Here is a 23,936-nt window from a genome sequence, read left to right as displayed (position 1 = left end):
TATAACTATTTGAGTTATCTAAAAATTTATTGGAAATAGCATTGGATTTGAAGCTTGTGAAAGGACATTGCAAAATGTTTCTGTGTGGCTTCAGGCAAATAAATTAACCTAATCTCTTAACCTCAGTAATCTGTATTCTTATCCTTGGCACTGGTGGTGTTCTGGCAGAGGCTGGATCACCACATGTAAGAAATAGTATAGATGTTAAAAGTGGGGATTGGTTCTCTCCTCCTTTTAGTTCTTTTCATGACTATACTTGTCTCAGAAAGTTAAAAACTAATACTCTGCCCATTCCTGAACTGAGTCTTCACATTGCTCTTGTTCATCTAATATTAATATTTAGGTAAACTTTTAACTATTTTGGAACTTGAAACAGGCTAATCATGGGCATATTTGTGCTTAAAATTATTTTCACAATCCCACTTCTGCCTACTGATGACTTTAGTCTAAAGAAGAATCCTCCTACTCAGAATTTACCCTCTAACATGAATTTTTATGAAAAACAAATATAAAGCTTGGTTGACCTTTTAAAATTTATTGGTCTATTTTCTAATTTCTTCTAGGTTCCATCAAGAATTTGATAATTTGTGCTCTTTTTATTAAGTAATGTTGTCACTTTTTAATAGTGCTATGTAATTGCTGATTCTTGCTTTTAATATAAATCCTCAAATTTCTCTTTGGGGACACGTGATTTAAAGGAAAAGCACTTCCAGTTTTTGTCCTCAAGAGTACACATCTTGACTTGACAAGCTTCAATTGAAGGGCATGTTTAACAGCTGCTAATAACAAACATATGGCACAGTGCTACTATTCAAATGTGAGTAGGAGGTATTGAACACAAAAGCAATGAAAACTTCTTTAAAACTGTTGATAACCAACTATTCCAAATAATGAAAAAAATAATTTTACTTCAGGAATACTTTCCTTTGTGTCTATATTTGATGTGCCAAAATATATGGCACAATTTTTTTTAGCTGTGAATGACAGTAATTAATTATTACCTTTATATGTAGAGCATAGAACAAATGCTAGAACTCATGTTCTTCTTTCCCCAAGATTTTTTGGAGGGGGGTGTGTGTCAGGTCTTAATATAAAAAACTTGTTTGGTGAGTGAGGGTTCTCTCCACCTTTTAACTTGGAGTCTTGGGCACTTGCCAGAGGTGCTAAGAGATCCAGTGAATGTCCCTTCTAGTCATTTTGCTAGTTTGTGATTGCAAGGCCAGCCTTTATGGATTGGTAACATTGCTTTCCTTATCCTCATAGTAAACATCTAAAAATATTGCTAAAAGAAATATTTTTTCTAGTTTAAAATGAGATAGCACTTTTTTTTTCATCTTTCCAGTTTTTAAAAAAAAATTCTTTTTGAAAAAGAAGATGAATTCTCATGAGTAAAGTTCTGTTTGGGGGAGGGGGGGAGGTCAGTTTTACCAAAAGCTATGCAAAAGTTTTTAACTGAAGCTTAAGAATTATTGATTTCAGATTTTTAAGTACATCAATATATTATATAGTACTTGGAGTTATAAAAGTGCTTTAATATTATCTGACTTATCTGTATCAAGTACTACAGATATTATTCCCTTTTCTTAGATGAGGCAACTGAAACTCAGCTGTGATTTGACTGTGGATACACGAGATTTTGAACCCACTTCTGTTCTGATTTAAATTCTCTTTCTTTCCACTTTGACAGTATGCCTCAAGTAGAGAATAACAATGTAAAGAGAATTTATAAGATTTATAATAGGCAGCAAAAGTTTTCTCATTCTTTTATATCTATCAATTAGGAAAGCTGTGAATTAGATACTAGAATGCTGTTCTAAATGCTGAGAATTTTAAAAATGGTGTAAGGTTTATTTGTGTGCTGGCTGTTCATCCAGAAATACAAGTTTAAATCTTATTCTCAGATTAAAGCAAGTTTACAAATAGGGAAAAATAAAAATAAAGAAATTCCATTTGTCAAGTGGGTATAATAGAAAAAAATACTAGGATTAAAGTAAGGATTCTTGGGTTGGGTTTTTAGCTCTGATACTTAGCTTAGTTTCCACACCTGTAAAACATGGATAATGTTATTTAAGCTACTGTATAGGATTGCCTCGAGGAAAGAAAATAGGGGGAGGGGTTGTTGAAATGGAAAAAAGATAATATCTTTGGACAACTGGTTCATAATCTTTGTGAATGGTAAAAGAATTTAGAATCATGAATTGAGTTCCTTAAAATGCCCTACTGTATCTGAAGCTTGATATATATTCCTTTCTAGTAGTTTCCTGAAATTGGGCCCATATTCAGTGTTATTAGGAATATTGGAACTCGGATTTTGTTTTTTGTTTTGTTTTTCCTTAGGGAGAGAATCTTTTTTTCCCCCCCATTTCTTCCTCTCTTCCTTCTGAGAGAATTTCCATTCCACTTTCCAAGTGTGGTAACTATGAACAAGTTGGTCAGTTTTTCTTTAAAAAGATTAGCAGCACTGCAAATTATTCATTTTATTCAAGGTAGCATTGGAACTTTAGGAAATTAATCTCATTCATATTTGTTTTTCTAATTACAGGAATCAGAAGGCATACCATCAGAATCAACTAATGAAGAGGGATACTGTGATTATAACAGTCGGCCAAATGAGAACTCTTACTGTTATCAACTTCTTCAAGAACTCAATGAGCAGAGGAAGAAAGGCATTCTTTGTGATGTCGACATTGTGGTGAGCGGACGAGTTTTCAGAGCTCACAAGAACATCCTGGTTGCAGGCAGCCGTTATTTCAAGACTCTATATTGCTTTACAAACAAAGAAAACCTTCCAAACAAAGAAAACCGTAACCAAACCACTGTTACCCATTTAGATGTTGCTGCAGTTCAAGGTTTTTCAGTCATCTTGGACTTCTTATATTCTGGTAATCTGGTGCTTACTAGCCAAAATGCCATTGAAGTAATGTCAGTGGCCAGCTACCTTCAGATGACTGAAGTTGTTCAATCTTGCCGCAATTTTATTAAAGATGCCTTAAATATAAGCATAAAATCAGAAGCTCCGGAGTCTGTAGTTGTGGACTATAATCGAAGATCTATTAGTAGAGATGGTCTGCCTTCATCAAGGGATCAGAAGGTTGCCAGATTTTGGGCAACTCGAAATCTTACGAATTTGGCAAGTAGTATAAAAAGTGAAAATGATGGTTGCAGTATTGATGAGGGCCAAATAGAAAACTACCAAATGAATGACTGTAGTTGGGTCCAGGATAGTTCACCTGAAACGGCTGAGAATGAATCCCACGGTCAATCAAAAGTATTTGTTTGGAATGACATGGGATCACAAGGAATTCAAGAAACTGGGAAAGCAAGGAGAAAAAACCAAACTACAAAAAGATTTATTTATAATATACCACCTAATAATGAAGAGAACTTAGAAGATTGCTCAGTGATGCAGACATCTGCTTCTTACCAAGAAGAGGATTTGCAATTTATTAAGGAAGAGCCAGGTAACTTATCTTCCAATTCTTTGGATTTCTGAATTTTGAAAGTTTTTTTTATTCTATTTTTTAAATTGAAAAATATATTGTTTATATTGTATATTTTAATGAAGTTGTGAATTGGGTATTAGTATACTGTTGTAAATGCATCTGCAAATGACTTATTTGGTTAAACTTTTAAAAAGTATTCTAGAAAGACTTCCCTCACTTTCCTCCCTATTTGCTTTGTGCTTTTAGAAAGTTGAATATAGAAGTAGAAATGTAGTTTATATTGAGTTTTGGATTTCCCTTGGTTAATTCCTCCAACTTGATCCAGCTCTATCAGCCATTGTTAATACATATTTAACAACTAATGTAAATAATTTGACTTTTCTGTTGAAATTACTTCATTATCTTTAGACCACTTTAGAAATTTGTTAACTGCGGTATATATGATAGGAAGGTTATAACCTAAATTGAGTTTGTTAGTATCAGAATTAGAAGATCTAGATGTCTCTCCTACTCTTCCTCCCAGATATGTCTTAGACTTGAAATTTTTTAGGGCAATATGGGCAACATTTTCCTGCCTTCTGGATAGAAATGAGCAAATTGTAGAGTGGGATTTTTATTCCTTTTTGGAGGAAAGTAAGGAGAGATGTGTGAAGTGAAGCAAGAGCAAAACCTTTCTATATAAAAAGATTTTTGGTAGAGTTTCCTTTGTAACACTATCTGTTCCTAATTCCGGTTTATTTGAAGAAGCAGCCCAGTGGCTTTGAGGTTTCCTATGTATGCCTCAGAGTTGTCCACCACTGTCAGATATGATTTAATGCTTATGTTGCCTCAAAGAATTGTGACTTGCTGCATGTGTGATAGGCTTGAGAAATCTGGTTGTCAGTGGCAACAACATTAACATACCTGCAGTGACCATGCTAGTATTGTCTTTCTATTAGCAAAGAGGCTAGCTCTTTAGTTTCCCCAAGGGGCAAAACACCATTTTTTGTGAAATGGCTTTGTTTTTCTTTTGTACTTTTCATCGACTATATATAACAAATACTTTCTGCACTGCTTTGTTTTGTTAAGGGTAGAACTAATTTTTAGGTGCTATTTTGAGCAGTAGAAACCTATAAATAAGTTTTTGTTCTTTTTTCAAAAGAAAGTGAAATTTTTTCCCACCATCCTTATATAGGCAGTGTTGACACTTAGAAGTGTATTAATAGGTAGAAAGATAGAAAAGTGACTTTGCTGGTATTGATGATGGTAGTAAGCATTTATATCACTTTCTCTGTCAGGCATTGTGCCCAGTGTTTTCAAAAAGTTGGACTTGAAATAAGGGAAGAGGTGGATATTCTAGTGCTTATAAACTATGTGGACATAGGCAATCCATTTAATCTCTAAATCTGTGAGGTAGGAATAGCAACAATGGTAACATCTTTTATGGGGATCAAATAAAATAAGTGTTAAATTATAGCTATTAGAATTTTTTGTTTTTACTGGCTTTCTATTAAATGGTTTAATTTAGATGAATCTTACATGTGATCTGGTCTCCTCCGTCCCCCATACATATATTTTTTTAGATGAAGATCAAAGAATCGTAAACAGAGCCCAATGAGTCAGAGACTTGCTTAGGGACAGATGATTAGAATTGGAATCCTGGTGTCCCTTTTCTTCTTCCAATGCTTTTTGATAGCAAATTTTATCAATTTATTAATTGATGCTAAACAGCATTAATTCCTACATTTAGTTCTCAAATAGGTATAACTGGGGCTGCATTTATCCCCAGCCCTCTGTTATCCCATAGCTAATCCCAAAATAAAGTTTTCAAATTGATAGTTGTAAATTTGAAAGTTCACTAGGTTCCTTAGTAGCCTAGATTTTTGAGCTGAAAGAGACCTAAAAAGAGTTCCATCTATCTGAAAAAAAATGATGAATTTGGAGGAAGAAGAGTCTAGAATAAATTTCAGATTCTGCCTCTTATGTAACTTTGATCAGAACATTTTGTTACATCTGTTAAATAATGAGGGGGTTCCACTATATGTTCTTTAAGCTTCCATATAGCTGGAAATCCTTGACCCCTCAGTTTCAGATATCCAGGCCAATGAGTAAGATAGAAAGCTAGGCTTTGGGGCACCATATTTAGGATTCTTTTTATCTCACCATGCTGCTGTCAGTATTCTTAGAATGTGGCTTCCATAATTGAATATAACATTTCAGACATGATCTGACCAACATTGGGCTTCCAAATGAGACTTGATTCTTTTTAGGAGCGTTATCCTTTTAGTAGATAGACAAATCAGTGAATTTTACTTGCTATTCTTTTTATCTCTGTAGGTGCTAACAACGAGGGGAAAAAAAAAGTACTTTGAGGAGGTTGTTGTATCTTAGGGGGAGGGAGTCCCTTCTAGAACTAAGGATAATTATAGGCATTAAAAATAGAAAAGTTTTAGTGTCTTTCTATTTAAAGACTGGAATTTTTGGAATTCTAAAATTTCCTAATTATAGTTAAAATCTACCTTTATATATTTGAGAGAACAATTACAGATGAATTATTGATATAGAAATCAGAGGATTTGGATTTTTACTTTTACATACTGGTTTTCTCTAAACTGCTCTTAAATTTTTTTACTTATTACAAGTAGAGGTAACATTTTTAGATTTAAGTTCTACCTCTACAGTATATATATACATTATATACATTACTCTTAGGTTAATGAAAAAGGGGTTTTATTATTTTAAAACTTTGAGAAATAGAATTTTTGTTTGTAAAGTTAGTTTAAAGGTATTTTAGTGGACAAATACGTAAAAATGGTACAAAGCTATCTAGAATTATATTAAAAAGTGTTGTATCAATATTGATTCGAAAAATGCAAATTAAAACTACTTGAGATAATGACCTCACATCCATCAGATGAGCTAACATGGCAGAAAAAAGGAAAAAGACATGATGGAGGGATGCACTATTACTGGAATTGTGAATTAGTATAATCATTCTTAAGAATGTTTTGGAAATATGCCAAAGAGCTATAAAGTTGTGTTTACTTTTTGACCCAGCAATATCACTAAAAAAGATAAAATAAAAAGGAAAAATAACTATGTACAAAAATATTTATAGCAGCTCTTTTTGTGGTGGAAAAGAATTGTAAATTTAGGGGGATGCCCATCAGTTGGGGAATAAAGTGAGCAGAAGCAGGCAATTATTGTATACAATAACAGCAATATTGTTTGGGTAGTCTATATATATATATAAATTTTTTTATCCTTTTGAAGTGCAACATTTCACAATGTATAGTTATCACTGGCTTCTCAAAGAATATGGGAAACATTAAAGAGAATTTGGAACTCAGTTTTTTTTTTTTCAGTCTTCATATTTATATATATATATTTTTTTTGAAAATTTAATTTTATTTAATAATAACTTTGTATTGACAGAATCCATGCCAGGATAATTTTTACACAGCATTATCCCTTGCAATCACTTATGTTTCGTTTTTTCCCCTCCCTTCCCCCCTCCCCCCCCCCAGGATGGCAAGCAGTCCTATATATGTTAAATATGTTGCAGTATATCCTAGATACAATACATATTTGCAGAACCGAACAGTTCTCCCACTGCACAGGGAGAATTGGATTCAGAAGGTAAAAATAACTCAGGAAGAAAATCAAAAATCAAATAGTTCACATTCATTTCCCAGTGTTCCTTCTTTGGGTGTAGCTGTTTCTGTCCATCATTTATCCAATGAAACTCAGTTAAGTCTCTTTGTCAGAGAAATCCACTTCCATCAGAATACATCCTCATACAATATCGTTGTCGAAGTGTATAATGATCTCCTGGTTCTGCTCATTTCACTTAGCATCAGTCCGTGTAGGTCTCTCCAAGCCTCTCTGTATTCATCCTGCTGGTCATTCCTTACAGAGCAATAATATGGAACTCAGTTTTAAAAATTAAATCAATAAATAAGAAAATTTTTAAAAATAAGGGAAACTGCATTAATTTTAGACAGAATTGAAATTATCTTGGTGAGGCTTTGCCACGCCCTCCCCATTCCTCAGTCTTCTGTGGTTAGATATGTTAGAAAGGGTGGGACAAGAGCTAGTGATTAACTGCTGCCTACCTCAATCTCATAGTATACTTGCTGAGGCAAAGAGAAATGCCTCGAATGAGAGAATGTCCTTCTTTATACTAGCGTAAACCGTAAGTGTTTGGTTGACCTTTATGTTATATTGTAGTATAAAAATTGGTTAATGTAGTTACATAGATGTCTCTTCCCCTTTCCTCCCCTCCCCCTTGGTAAAGAGAGTGGAGAAATAGTGGATAGAGCCCTGGACCTATTGTTGACCTATATCTGATCTTGGCTACTTATTAGATTGATGATCTTGGGCAAGGCCTCTTGCCCAACTGTAAAATGGGCATAATTAGCACCTACCTTCATCAAATAAAATGTGTAAAATACTTTGTAGCACAGAAATTGGTACATAATAGATTCTTAATAAAATGTTCTCCTATTTAGCTAAAGCTTGTTAATCCATTTAAATAATTATAATCTAAATAGATTAATAATCTAAACTCTAAAGCAAACTGTATATGCAAACAGTTGCATATATCAGGTATACAGAAAGCAGAAACATATTCTTTTTTTTTTTTTTAATTGCTATTTCATCAGCATTGTTCAGCACTTTCAGTTTGCTTTAGCGTTGCTTTAATATGTACTACTGCTTAATAGTATTTGTCTCAAAACTTCGGTTTGAATTGGTGGTCAAGTTTAACCTATTTAGCATTGAATTTACTATTTACTATACCAGGATCTCTCCATTCACATGCAAGTTCACAATCTTATATTGTTTGACTCATTTCCTTTCCTTTAATTTTCATATTTATTCCTACAGTTTTAAACTTCTGCAATATCTGTCACATCTCTCCACTTCCTCATCCTCTGTTACAGTTCAGGCTCCCATGTCTTTTAGCCAGGATATATGCAATAACCTAATTGGTTTCCTTTTCTACAGGCTCTTCCTTTTCCAAACTATGTTTCCTATATGAATCAGTATCTCTGAAACACAGAATAACCTTGTTACAACATTTTTGGATTCCTTTTTTTTCCTTGGAGAAATAGGAAATCCTTTTCTGACATTTAAATTACTTAGTTTTCTTTGGTGTGTCCTTCATAGTCACTATCTCCAAATCAAACTGGCTTGCTACCTGCTTTTAGAAATAACATTTCATTTCCTGACTGCCTTTGCCCCAAAAGTTCCATGTGGGTGGGTTATATACACTCCTTTCTCTCTGCTTGATAGAATCCTTAATGTATAATTTAGGAATTATTTTCTACTTGAACTTTTTCCTTATCTACTAGTTATGCACTGTTTCCCTCTTCAAATTACTTGGTATTTATTTGTTAGATACCTGTTATATCTGTTATATTTGTATGTAAGCTTCTTTCTTTAGGGTAGGTACTATTTCTTTCCATTTGTCTTTGTTTTCCCAAGGCCTTGCACATAATCAGAATACTTCTTTTGAAGTAGTTGTTAAATTTGATCTTATGTCTGTAAAACCAAAAGTCATTACCTTGTCTTCCTATAACTTTTGTTAGTTTTTCCCAGTTACATGTAAAAACAATTGGACAATTAAAAAAAAAAAATTCCAAATTCTTACTTTTCTCTCCGATTGAAGGGAGAAGTAATTAATATGTCACACATGTAACCATAAGTCTTTTTTTTTAATTTTTTTGACTGATGCAATTGGGTTAAGTGACTTCCCCAGGGTCACAAAGCTAAGACATGTTAATTGTCTGAGATCAGATTTGAACTTAAAGTCCTCCTGACTTAAGGGCGCGTGCTCTATCCAGTGCACCAACTAGTTGCCCCATGACCAAAAGTCTTAAAGATTTTAATAGTGGAGTAAAAACATAATTAGAGTAATAGTACCTTGGATCATGTAGGTGGCACAGTATTTACAACACTGGGCTTGTGGTCAGGAATACTTTTCTGAGTTCAAATCCAGACTTTGTGATTCTGGGCAAGTCACTTAACCCAATTTGCCTCATTTCCTCATCTGTAAAGTGAGCTAGAAAAGAAAATGCCAAGAAAACCCCAAAATGGAGTCATGGATTGTCCCATATGATTGAAATGACTTAACAGTACTGCTTTAGAGCATTTTAAAAACATGGATTTGGGATCATAAAATTAATATTAATTTTTTTCTCATAACAGGGCACATTAGAAGTATACCAAAAACAAAAGTTTTGTCCTTCAAGTAGCCACTTAAAACATTTTTGAAATTCCTTCAGAGCTATTTTATCAGCCACACTAACCTATCAGTCTTGTCTTTAGGCACAGGACATGCTCTCATGGTCACCTACCCTTTTTATTCCTCTTCATTTTCTCTACTTAAAAAAAAAAAAAAAATCTTCCTTTACCGCATTTATGCCATTAGCCCCAAGCTATCAATTCTAGTGCTTGAGAGCATTGATGTGAGATGACCTAGAAGAGGAGCTGAGATTTGGGCCTGAGCAAGCTAGAGAAAGCCTTACCTGAAACACATCAGGAAGCTGACTGATATATAAGTTCTATGTTGCCTGTTTGCTGTAAGTGGTGATGAGTACATATAATTGGCTTGATGGCTACCTGTGTTTAGAAAGATTAAAGAAACTACCTAATTCAAAGTTGGTTTGAATTTTTAAAACTAAATTCTGCATTGTTCTTTGATTATATTTAATTTGGTGAAGTCTCACTTCAACATTGTGGATCCTTTTTCCCTTAATAAAAAATATCTTTTGAGTTTCTGAGGACAGAAAGTGTCACCTGATAGTGTTTTATAAAGAACACATAAGACAAATGATCCATTGCTGAACACATCCTCAAAAGACTTTTAAGGTTGGACCTATCAGATTGACTAGAATATTTGCTTTGGTTAACTTTGATTTAAATTATTTGTGTTTATGCCTTGATTAAATAAGTCATTAGTGGACTTGATATAACTTTAATTTGTGTAATTCTACATCTAAATGTAACTTTAGCCCAAATTATAGCATTATTCCCTTATCTAGTTTCCTTCTCTCGAGGCTTTTCCTCAATTCATTTTACCTTTCCAGTCTTTAAGTGTTTAAAGCAAAGATCTATCTGTCCAACACAATTCAATGGTTCCCTTTTACTACTCTTAAGTTCAAATAAACTCCTGTGTTTGGCATTTAAAGATCTCAATTTACTCTTTCCTGTCTTTCCTTTCTTGGATATTACTTCCTTTCTTGCACTGTACAATCCAGCAACAATAAATAACAGCTAGCATTTCTATGGATTACAAACACCATCTCATTTGATCCTTCATCTCAATTCTGGTTGATAGATGCTGCTGTTATCCTCATTTTACAGATGAGGAAGCTGAGAGAGACAACTTGTTGGGCAGGGTCATAGCATCTCAGAGGTAGAATTTAAATTCAGATGTTCCTGATTCAAGTCCAACAATCCATAGACTGAGCTACCTAGCTGTCAATACTGTTCTACTTGCTATTATCTCAATGCCTGAAATCCTCTTTCCTTACCCCCCATTCTTCTTCTCCTTTAGGATTCCTATCTTTTCCTAGCTCATATGCCATCCCTCTGAGGAAGCCTTACTTCAGGTACTGAGGCCTTGCATTTTTAAGGCAACTTTGCATTACTTATTTTTCTATAAAGTTCCTCAAGGATAGGAATGTTTTGATTTTTTTTCTGTCATATCTTCATTGCTTTTTATATTGCATTGGCACATGGAAAATATTTAATAAATGCTTGTTGACTGTATTTCTCTTCCGCGCTGAAATATAGCTCTGGCTGTGTGGAGAGAATAGCTGGAGGCTAGATAGGCTTGGGGCCTTTATCGATTTGCTGCTTGAAGCACACTGCCTCAGGACTGTTTGTGTTCCTGTGTTGACAGCTCTATGTAGTAGTGGAATAAACTCGAGACTTGGAATTAAGTTCAAATTCTACCTTTTATGTTACCTTTGGGATAGTCTGATCTTTTTTCCCCCTCATCTGTAAATAATATCAACAATACTTCACTTAATGTAAAGTTTGTAAACCTTACCTAAATGTTAATTTATTCACCATGGAGTCTTTGTACTCTAGGGCTAGATGTAGTTAATGAGATTTTTTTTTTTTATTAGTGTTTTTAAGTGAGCCTTACCAAGAGCCCATTTGTAGGAATAAATGAATAAAAAGGCATTTAAGTGGCTACTCTGTACCAGATTCTGTTTTAGGGTGATCTATACAAACACATATGGGATGAGTGGGAGAATGGAGAAACTATTTTCATGGGAGATATAGTAGTCTGGGATATAAAGTGTTACTGAGTTAATTTTTTTTAATAACTTTTTATTGACAGAACCCAGCATTATCCCTTGCACTCACTTCTGTTCCGATTTTTCCCTTCCTTCTCTCCATCCCCTCCCCCATTTGGCAAGCAGTTCTTTACATGTTAAATAGGTTACAGTATATCCTAGATATAATATATGTGTGCAGAACCGAACAGTTTTTTTTTGGTTGCACAGGGAGAATTGGATTCAGAAGGTAAAAATAATCCGGGTGTAGCTGCTTCTATCCAACCATAATCAGTTGAAACTGAATTAGCTCTTTTTATCGAAGAGATCCACTTCCATCAGAATATATCCTCAAACAGTATCTTTGAGGTATATAATGATCTCCTGGTTCTGCTCATTTCACTTAGCATCAGTTCATGTAAGTCTCGCCAGTCCTCACTGTATTCATCCTACTGGTCATTCCTTACAGAACAATAATATTCCATAACGTTCATATACCACAATTTACTCCACCATTCTCCAATTGATGGGCATCCATTCATTTTCCAGCTTCTAGCCACTACAAACAGGGCTGCCACAAGCATTTTGTGTTGCCGAGTTACTGAGGAAAATATATATCCTTCCTAGAGCGTTGACATAGTTCACCATAATTGTTCCAGAACTGGGCTGAGAGAAGAAAGTTTAATCTGAGGAGGGCAAGAATTTTTATGTTTAGATTTTGCCATTTTGGAATGAAGCATTGTATATTACATCATAAAATGCAAGAAAAAAAGGTTAAAGCAAAATTTAGAAGATAATGAGTAAGTAATTCTTATTAAATATAGTAGCATTTCTTCATGCTTAAGTTTAGTAAATCCTATGTGTTTTGTCCCCTCTGAAATTATCTGCACTAAGATCAAAATGACATGTCTCTGTACCTGTAAGATAGCAACTTGGAGAAAGTAATTTACTTAAAAGAGCCTGTAGATAATAGTGATCAGTCACTAGCTTCCAAATTAAGCCAAGTTGACACATATTAAGAGAAATTTTGTAGCTGTGGTTTTTCTCTACAGTTGTATATAATTTAACCCTTTCCCACACCTTGTGATTGTTCTCTCTTCTCTCCTAGCCAACATGGCTCTTCTCTGTAGGACTTTATTCAACTGTTGTCTCACAGTTCATCTGAGTGGGAGCATCTTTTTCTGATCATAAAATTCCTGTATGATACTTTTAGTATTTCTTACCTGCTAAACATTGTTGGTAATGTTTTAGCCCATTTACACTCACTAACCATTTTTCTATGACTTTTGTCATTTACGATATTCCCTAATTTAGTCTTATAGTATCACCAGAAAAAAAAAATTTTAAGATTGTTTTATGTGTCACAAAAAAAATGGATATGCATTTTCAGTGTATGCTGTTATTTTATGGTTATAAATGAATTGGCAAAAATAATTATAATTCATATTCCTATATAATTTTTAAAAAATAAAAAGCACTTAAGACATACTTTAAACAAAATAATTGTTTAAACAATTCATTTAAAAATCCACCCTGACTTGGTAGATAAATAAAATGATGCTTAATAAGTCCCCTTAAGCAGTGAAGAATCTTGGTTTCACTTAGCTTACTGTGAAAGGGTGTCTTTAAAGATAAAGCATCCTTGTTAACTGCTTAAAGAGATAAAAATTCAAATTTACCATGCTGGCCTGTGCCATGGCTCTGGTCCTTGGTATACAGCTGGTGTAACTAACCCCCTTTCTAAACTCTTTTAAGAGTGGAAAATATTTGGTATAGTTAGACTGTAAATGTGGTCACATTTGCAATCATTAACCCATATAAGACATTAACAATCATACAAAAAATAAACCATTATTTCTATAATCATTAAGTGTTCAGTATAATACATCCAATATGAAATTTCAACAGTTTGAAAATCTTTATGATATGAATAATATTGAGATAATAGATTGTGTTTTTGCATGGGCAAAAAGTGGTAGCAGTAAATTTTTCTGTGTAAAGCCACAATTGAGAAGATTTCTTCCCTTCCTCTCCTCCCAGTTTTGAAGGAGAATAATCAGAGAGTAATGAGAGTATTTTATTTTATAGAGGGCTCACAAACTTGGGTAAACCTGGGTAAAACTATGAAATGCATTTAAAATATTTTGGATTCCAGTTTTATCTGTTAAGTCCTTTATTCTCCTTTTCTTCTCTGACGTTGCTTCCTGGTGTCTCTTTAAATTCACTAAGTAGGTTCATTAAGATGAAAACTCAAGATACTTATATTTTAATATGAAAATTAATTGTTCTTCACTTCAAGGCATATTTTGATTTCTGGACTGCTGAAATCAGGACTGCTGTGTTTCGTTTTTATTTTCTCTGATCCTTTTTCTGCCTTAAGAAAGGCTGAGATGATCCTCTTGTTTTTATATTTTTGCTTTGGAAAGGTTGTTAATACTAGGAGAAAAAAGAAAGCCTTTTTTAATTACCATGTACAAAGAAAATCTCTTTTTAACTACACCATAGTTTTATATACATCTGTTACCTGTTTCTTAATCAGTTTTCTAAATATCTTAGAAATGAGAACTCGGGGGAAATTTTCTGCCGTTTTTCCTCTTATAACATACTGAATTTGGTTTTGCTTATGTACAAGCTTTAGAATTTTACTTGAGGTTGTCTATCTTACCTCCTGTGAGCTCCTCTAACATTTTTGGTTATGAACTCTTTCCTTATCCATAAATGTGACAGGTAATTTCTTCTATGCTTTTCTAATTTGTTTATGTTGTTGCTCTTTATGTAAATATAAAAAATAATGGGAAGTTCTAAACCTCTCTCCCAGACTGTTTTCTAGTTTTCCCAACAGTTTTTATCGAATGAGCTTTTGCCTTAGAACCTGGGATCTTGGGGTTATCAGACCTTATTAGGCTATATTAGTTGTTTGCCTCTGTATATTGTGTGCCTAATCTGTTCCATTGATTTTTCTTGTATTGCCAAATTGTTTTGATAATTACTACTTTGTAATATGAGAATGTGATACTTTGAAAGGCTTCTCTCCTTCTTCCATGCTCCTTCTTTAAGATTTTCCTCTTTAAGATTTTTGATCTATTTTTTACGTGAATTTTTTTTCCTAGTTTTGTCAAGTAATTTTTTGATGGTTTGTGTGGCACTGAATAATAAGTAAATTTAGATAATGTCATTTTTACTAATAATTGGATATTAATATCCTTGAACAATAATACTAATCCAGTTATTTTGATCTGCATGTGTGTAAAGAGTATTTTGTAATTTTATTCATATAGTAGTAGTTCTATCATGATTTATGTGGGTTTATAGTCCATCCTTCAACTTTGCCAAAATTAGCATCTCATGCAGAAAAAGTGATGTTCATATTTACTTTTAATATGCTTATTCCTTTACATTTCTTATTGTTATAGCTAGCATTTGTAGCATTATATTGAATAGTAATGGTGAAACTGGACATCCCAGATCTACATTGATTGTATTGGAAAGGGCATATATATAGCTTATTGTCATTACTGATAATACTGACTTTACCGGTTTTCTTGTATTGTACTGTTTTTAACTGGAATGAGTGCTATATATTGTCAGAAGTTTTTTATATCTATTGATATGACTATTTTTTAATATTCATAGTTTGCCTAATATTAAAATCAGCTAGCTACTGAGATGATATATATAAATCTAATCTGGTCACATTGTGTGTGTGTATAATATAAAATCTTTTGTGACTAATCCTTATTTTAAAATTTGGCTTCTATTGGAATGTTTATTAGTTTTTAGTTGTCTGTTTTAACTCCTTGGCTTAGGTACCAAGTTCATATTTGTGTCATAGAAATTTGGGTAGGACTCTTTCTGTTTTTCAGTTTGTGTATAGGAATTGTCCTCTAACCTTCTGGTCCTCCATTGTTTTAATTTTGCTTTTGAGAATTCAATTTGTGGCTTGTTAAATTTCTTTTTCTGAGGTACAGCTATTAAAGACCTATTTATTTCCTGTTCTTTTAATGAGTAATTTAAATTTTTAAAAATATTAATCATTTCATTTAGATTATCAGTTTTGTTGGCATATACTTTTAAATAAATTTATCTTAATTCTTTATTGGTTGTAAAATTATCTTTTTTCATTTGATATTGGGCTTTATTTATAAATTCATTGTTTTTGTTTTTTGCCTTGAATTTTTTTTAAAGATCTCTATTTTGGTATTTAATTTTAGTTTACTAATTTTCTTTGTATCATCATTTCACTGATTTCTTTCTGTCTAACTTTTCATTCTGACTCTTGGATTATTAACTTTTATTTTTGCTACTGGTAACTTTTGTTAACTACTGGCTTTTTTTGGTTTTGTTTTATGCTACTTCATAGCTTTTTATTCATTTGGAGTATTTTTGTTTTAATTTTTGTTAATTTTATTCAGGATTTATATTTTAATGTTTTGCTGGTAGATGAAGTTGGGCATTGTTCTGAGGCATTTTTGTTTTTTGGTTTTTGTTGTTTGCGATGTGTAGTTTGTTGATGATTTATTTATAGAAGAAAATTTTTAGAGATTTGGATTTTCCTTCCTAGTAATTGGGTAACTTGGAGATGCACTAGCAGCTGGAGAAGTGGAATCAAGAAAGTCCTCATGGGAAGTAGAAATATTCCTTCTTAAATAGCTAGTGGCTGTTTGCTGATAGTGCTAGGGTTTGCATTCTGAAAAACCTAAGTTTGTATTCTGCCTCAGACACTTGCCAACTACTTTCATTTTCTCATCTATAAAATGAGAAAAGTTGAACTTGATGACCTAAAAGGCCTTTTTCAGCTTTAAATCTATGATCATTTATGTTCAGTAGATGTATTATTAGCTCGACCTTCATTTTCCATCACTTGAATCTTATATCATAAAACAGTTTTTATATTGGATACTGTTTATCCTTTCATTCTTATGTCAAGTTGGAGCATCTAATCAATGGGAATTTAAAAAAAAAAAAAAAACACAATCCAAATCTCCTTTGTTAGGTGAATGATTGGTTACCTAATCAAAGACTTCTAGATGTGTGTTTGAATCTTAAATGAATTTATGATTTTATAAATACAGAAGTAATTATTAGAGACTTAACAGTATTGGTGTTCATTGGGGGGGAGGGGGAAGAAGAGGGACTAGTTGAGACTGAATTTGTTGACAATGATAGTTTAACTGCTTTTTGTAGTCCTTACCTAAAATCGTATTAGGGAGTTGTAAATTTTAATTTATAGGATTCGAAATTATGATAGTAGTAATAGTAGATCAATTTCTATAATACATAACAATTTTTCAAGCACTTTCCTTTGTGCCTTAACTGTAATCCTTCCCTCAATCTTGTGGGATAGGTTGGGATTATCACTCTTGTAAAACACTAGACAAGTCGCAAAGTGTGGACTGGGACTACCAGTTTAGTCCTATACCATGTTTACTTGTCTCCAACTTTGATCACGATTTTAGTTTTAAAAAAGAAGCTGACTGTAAACAGACAGGATTGGCTATCTACTGGGGACACTGAGTATTGGTTTACACTTTGCAAATTCTACCTTTTGTTAGAATTACCAATCTCAAAGTGTATTGTGGTGGTATAAATATGGTTAAAACTAAATTCTGTATTTCTTTGACATTGAACTTATCCGACCCCATCCACCCTCGTCTTGCCAAAATACTACATTTAGGACAAAATATTCCGTTAGTAGTATTTGTGAAAAATAGTGGGGATTGTCCATTTATTTAGTTTATATATACTTATTTAGTTTACACTTAAGTGTTTGTACATTTCAATAAGGCTATTTTGTCTCAGAAAAATTAGCTATTAACGATAGTTTGTAGAATTTGCATCTTATTAATATATCCAAACCATTCAACTGACTTGGACAGGGCTGAACTGAGAGAGATCTCATTCCAACTAAGGACCCATCTAATTCAACCTCCTCACTTTACTGATTAGTGATTTACCCACGGTCCCACAAGTAAGATGTTTTGAGAATTTGAACCCCCAGAAATTAGAACCTAAGTGGTGGTTTTTTTCATTGTACCAGAAGATTCCCAACTTCCAGTCTTTTAAATCATCAGGAAATCTAGGACTTAGTAAAATTAATGGTATTTCTCCCCCCCAAAACAACAACAACAACAACTTTCTGCTGAAAAGCCATCTGAATTTGCCTTTGGGTTTTTAAGTTCTGAGAACTTTTTTGATGACTAACATATAGATAGAATTTGAATTGAGACAGTATATGTTATTGTTGCTGCTTGACATGTTTATTAGTACAGATACTTCTCTGCTAAACATGTGGTTGTTCATAGGATCATAGATCTAGAACTAGAATTCACCTCAAGACTTGTCTCTCAGAAATAACTGAAGAAAGTGAAATCTAGTGGAGTATATTACTAGCAAGATCACATCAGAATTTGAACCCATATCTGTTATTAATGATGCAGCAGTTTAAAATAGAAGTTATCATGAATTCATTCCTTTAGAATGAACCTGAGAAAAAAATAATTGCCTTTCTTGAGAAGCTGGATAGATTTCCAGATGGCAGCAATGTATTATTACTCAGCACAATGGTATAGTGGAAAGGATTGGACCTACATTTTAATATCACTTGTGAGATAAGCTACATTTATGATTATGGGAAGAGAAGCAGAAAAGGGAATGTAATACGCATTAATTTGGCACTCGGTATCAGATATTTTTTACAGGTGTTGAGCACTTTTTACAAATAATAATAAAATATAACGAACAAATCAGTCTTTCAGCTTTAGTTTCCACATTAAAATGTAAAATCATCTCATAATAAGATCAAAAGAAATAACTATATTTCAAATATTTAATACTGCTATGATTTACATGTATTATATCTTGATTATAGCAAGGTGTTTGGTAATTCATATGGCAAATATACTGAAACATGAACACTTTTAATAAATACTATTAGATGGCCATGTAAATAGAATCACCCAAGAGAGCTGATTAAGGGTTCTGAGTCTTGCTGATAGTAGAGGAGGGGAGTTGTCACAAAACTCTTTAATTTTGGTTTGTGATTTGCATGACAGAATAGAAAGCATGCTAATCAGCCTTGCAGATGACTCAGTGGGAAATAATAGATAAATTATCTTTACAAATTTGACCACTAGGAAAAGTCTTAGTGGTTTAATTGCCTATCAGATCAATATGATGTGATTAAATTTTAGGATATATTGTCTATTCTGGTAGATCTAGGATATGTTGCTTTCTGGCTAATATATTTTTAAGAGGGAAGAATAACATTATGTATGTCGTATGGTATTTTTTTTTTTTAATTTTTAAATAACTTTATTGATAGAACGCATGCCAGGGTAATTTTTTACAGCATTATCCCTTGCATTCATTTCTGTTCCGATTTTTCCCCTCCCTCCCTCTACCCCTTCCCCCAGATGGCAAGAGTCCTTTACATGTTGAATGGGTTGCAGTATATCCTAGATACAATATATGTGTGCAGAATCGAACAGTTTTCTTGTTGCACAGGGAGAATTGAATTCAGAAGGTATAAATAGCCCGGGAAGAAAAACAAAAATGCAAGCAGTTTATATTCATTTCCCAGTGTTCTTTCTCTGGGTGTAGCTGCTTCTGTCCATCTTTGATCAATTAAGGCTCTCTTTATCGAAGAGGTCCACTTGCATCAGAATACATCCTCAAACAGTATCGTTGTTGAGGTATATAATGATCTCCTGGTTCTGCTCATTTCACTCAGCATCAGTTCATGTAAGTCTCGCCAGTCCTCTCTGTATTCATCCTGCTGGTCATTCCTTACAGAACAATATGGTATTTTTATTTTATTTAACATTTCCAATTGATATTTTAATCTATTTCCAAGCTACTGGACTTTTGCAGGTCAATAGACAGATAGTGATAAGGCAATAGGTTTTGAACTGCAGTGCCAAAGTTTGAATCATGATTTTATTTCTCCCTACCTTACACAAAAAGATTTTGAAACTCCCTTTCAGCTTAAATCCTATGATCTTATGATCTTTGGATCATAAGGCCATGTTTTCAAAAACATGGGAGGTGATTGCCTTTGGGTATGGCTACCTTCAGGTATGGTCCTTTCATGTCTAGAATATAATCCCTCTTTTCCTTACTATCAGTTATAAGATCATAGATTTAGAACTGGAAGGGAGCTTTTTTTTTTTTTTTTTTTTTTTTTTTTTTTTTTTTCATGGATCAAATTGATCTTTACTAAGTGGATTTGTCAATACCAATCAACCATTTTTTGAGTTGTCTTTTTATTTTTTTAAATTTACTGTTGACATAAAAACTAAGCTCTCTATTCTTTTTTTTTTTTTTAATTTTTTATTTAATAATTACATTATATTGACACTCATTTCTGTTCCGATTTTTTTTTTCCCCTCCCTCCCTCCACCCCCTCCCCTAGATGGCAAGCAGTCCTTTATATGTTGGATATGTTGCAGTATATCCTAGATACATTATATGTTTGCAGAACCGAACAGTTCTCTTGTTGCGTAGGGAGAATTGGATTCAGAAGGTATAAATAATCCGGGAAGAAAAACAAAAATGCAGATAGTTCACATTCGTTTCCCAGTGTTCTTTCTTTGGGTGTAGCTGCTTTTGTCCGTCATTTATCAATTGAAACTCAGGTCTCTTTGTCAAAGAAATCCACTTCCATCAAAATATGTCCTCATACAATATCGTTGTCGAAGTGTATAATGATCTCCTGGTTCTGCTCATTTCACTTAGCATCAGTTCATGTAGGTCTCTCCAAGCCTCTCTGTATTCATCCTGCTGGTCATTTCTTACAGAACAATAATATGGAAGGGAGCTTTAAAAAGGGTTGATTAGTTCAATCCTCTCTCAGTGTACAAAGAATTCAGGGAGTCAGTGATTTCCCTCATATTTTAATGATCATCATATATCATATTTATGACATTTTAAGGTTTTCAAAAGCAATTCACAGCTATTATATCATTTTATAAAGGTAGATAGTAATTGGTGGATCTGGATTTCACACTCAAGTCTTCTAATCCCAGCTCTATTTTCAAGGTTATTCTTGGGAACATCTGTGAGAGTTTATGAAGCCTATAGTTTTCTGTTCTTTTCCAGCCTCTCTACTCATTAGCTAAAAGCTAGGTTTTCCTAAAACAGCTATGTCAAGGCTATTTATTACCCCAGAAAACCTCAAATTAACATTATCTATGTCATAATGTATTTTTATTTTATTTTAGCATTTCCAACCAACATTTTAATCTGTTTCTAATATATTGAACTTTTGCAGGCCATGAGTATTCTGTCCTAGAATGCTTAGGATATCTCCTTTGCCCTCCTTTAATTCCCTTAAGTTATAGTTGTCTATGTACTCCCATCCCAACCCCTGTACCAATAAAATACGAGTCAATCCTCAACTTTCATGAGTGTAATATTAATAGAAAATTACATGAAAGTCAAAAACTTGAATATTGTTACATTGAACTTATGGGAAGTAGGAGTTTAGGTTTCAGTGTTGTTGAAAATACTTTTATGCATTCAATTCTTTATTGCCTAACACAGTAATCATGAAATCACTCATAAAATCCAGTACACAAAATAAAAACTGGTAACATGCAAAACATTTTTTCTTGGTAGTAATTTTTTAGAATTGTGTCCCTTGATAAATTGTGCTAAGATCTCAGTTAAAAAATTCATTTCATACTTTATATTTGACTCCTTTTTGCAGATACACCAAATTATGACTTTATTCCAAACTCATGGGCCTACAGTGACTAAAGACATTCCAGTTTATCTATCTAACATGTTTATTTTCTCATTAAGCCACATCACTGACTTTGCACCTGTGGGCTTAAGGTTCAAAGGACGACTTGCACTTTGCTTTGGAGTCATAATTACGATGTTATTTTTGGGGGTAGACTACTTGGATAGACTCCCAAGTGTTTTATATTGTCAACAGATATTGCTTTTTTTTTTTTTTTTTTTTTTTTTTTTTTGCTGAGGCATTTGGGGTTAAGTGATTTGCCTAGGGTAAACCAGCTAGGACTGAGACACAGTCCTAGTGTTAAGTGTCTGAGGCCAGACATGAACTCCGGTCCTACTGACTTCAGGGCTGGTGCTCTAGCCATTGTGCCACCTAGCTGCCCCCAAAACTTGTTTTAAAAGCAAATCATGAAAATATGCAGTAAATGCACAGTGGGGTGAACAAGACCAATCAATGTGCCTAATAGGGTACCAGCAGCTCCATAAACATGAGCTTTTTTTCTCCCCCTCTTCTACTGTGCATAGCTTTGAACTCTGGCAGTTGCCAAAGTAAAAGTGAAAACAAAGTTACTTATAAAAATCACAAGAATGCTTGCTTGAAAAAAGTTAAAACTCGAGTGCTGAGAATTGATTGTATACACAGAATCAATAGGACATAATTGTCAGGGAAGATACTAGCATTAACGAAGAATAGGAAAGACTTTTTATAGAAAGTGAGATCTTAGCATGGGATTAGAAAGGCAGAGATGAGAGGATTCCAGGCATTTGGGGCAGCCAATAAAAATGCCTACGAGTTGGAAGATGAATATCTTAATGAAGAACAAGCTAGTGGCACGAAAACTGGAAAGGTGGGAAGGGGCCAGTTTGTAAAGGCCTTTCAGTGGCAAACAGGCACATTTTTATATTTGATCATGGAGGTGATAAGGAATAGTTTTTTAAAATAAAACTAGGGAAGGTGTTGATGTAGACAAACCTAGACTTTTAGGAAGATTATTCTGAGAGCTGAGTGTTGTATGTACTGGAGTGGAGAAAGATGTGAGGTACACTGTTTTGAAATGGCTTATGATATAAAGGAAATATATAATAATAAAGGATAAATTTAATTCCCACACCCCTAAGCATCTTTAGAATATATTTTAGTTTTCTTTCTACAGTTATATTAAACTAAGAATCGGGCCCGTTATTAAACAATGCCATGCTGGTAGTAAACATTTTATTGGATTCACTGTTTTCAACAATTAGGAGAATAAACAAGTTAATTTATGGATTTTCTATTGTCCATAAGACAGGTAGTTGTTTTCTTTGTTATATTCAATCTTGGAGATTAGGATAGCTGAAAGACCAAATAAAATAAATGTATAGTCGTTTCTGTATCGAATACAATGATATATTAATAAATTATTAATATATTATATAATTTATATTATAAAATAGTTTAATTATAGTAATAGATATATATAATACATTAGTCATTGGAAAAAAAACTATAAACATTTTAAGCAAATAGGCATATTGCTCTTATTTTTTCATTTCCCTTTTCTCTTTTGTCACCCTTAACTTCTGGCTTCCCATCTCTTTATGAATAAAATCTATTTCCTTGGGATTGAAGTGCTTAATTATATTCTGTTAAAGTCTGAATATCAACCAAAAGTAGCCTATAATATTCAGAATTGAAGGACTTAATTGTATTCTACCCAGGCCTTAAGATGACCACAGGTCTTAGGGTCAATTACTACTTAAGTATTTGTAAAATAGCAATTTGAGTTTATTTTTTAAAAATAATTTCAATCATAGCAGAATGAACAATTTATAGTATGCAGATTTTAATTAATAGGTATTTGTTAAACTGTTTCCCTATTCCTTCCCTCTGTTTCCTCTAAACTTAAAGCCATCCAAAATCTTAGAACTACATTTGTCTACCAGAGGCAGCTGGTGGCACAGGGAATACTATACCTGGAATGAGTAAGACCTTGATGTCAAAGATGTCCTGAGACACTTAGCTCGATGCTCTGGATGAGTCATTTAACCTCTCCCTCAGTTTCTTCAAATGTAAAATGAGGATAATAATAGCACCTACTTTGTAGGGTTGATTTAAGGATGAAATGAGGTGTTTTGAGTTTTTCTTTTTAAAATTTTAATGCACATTTGCATTTTGTGAGTCATGTTGAGATTTGTTAAAGTAAAACAAAACAAAAAAACAAACCACTCAGTGCCTAGTTTCACAATAGGTAATATTATAAATGCTTATTACATTCTTATTCCCACCTCTCCACTTAGGGAACATTCTCTTATAAGATAACATTTAGCTTTAACAGTCCCTTCCAGAAGAAGCCCAGAGTTTGTCGTGTAAGGTTATGAATTAGAATTTTTCATATCTAAGTTCCTCTAACTGAAAAGAATTTCAATTTTTTTTCTTTGGGATAATTTTGTATTATTCATTGGACTATTTTGCATATTAAAAATAAAGATTTGAATTTTGTTT

The 23,936-nt window shown here is 33.2% G+C and overlaps 1 protein-coding gene across 3 annotated transcripts in view; it reads left to right on the top strand.

The window, feature by feature from the left end:
• The window catches only part of ZBTB10 (zinc finger and BTB domain containing 10), a 188,576-nt gene that overhangs the window by 6,782 nt on the left and 157,858 nt on the right, over nt 1–23,936 (top strand). For all 3 annotated transcript variants that reach the window (XM_051969990.1, XM_051969989.1, XM_051969988.1), the window contains exon 2: nt 2,543–3,461. In XM_051969990.1, the coding sequence (XP_051825950.1) occupies nt 2,543–3,461 (919 nt within the window). The remainder of the gene's footprint in view (nt 1–2,542; nt 3,462–23,936) is intronic.

The sequence above is a fragment of the Antechinus flavipes genome, chromosome 1, assembly GCF_016432865.1.
Source record: "Antechinus flavipes isolate AdamAnt ecotype Samford, QLD, Australia chromosome 1, AdamAnt_v2, whole genome shotgun sequence".
Taxonomy (NCBI): Eukaryota; Metazoa; Chordata; class Mammalia; order Dasyuromorphia; family Dasyuridae; genus Antechinus; species Antechinus flavipes.
Note: the sequence above shows the minus strand (reverse complement) of the source record. Positions and strands in the feature narration are given on the sequence as shown.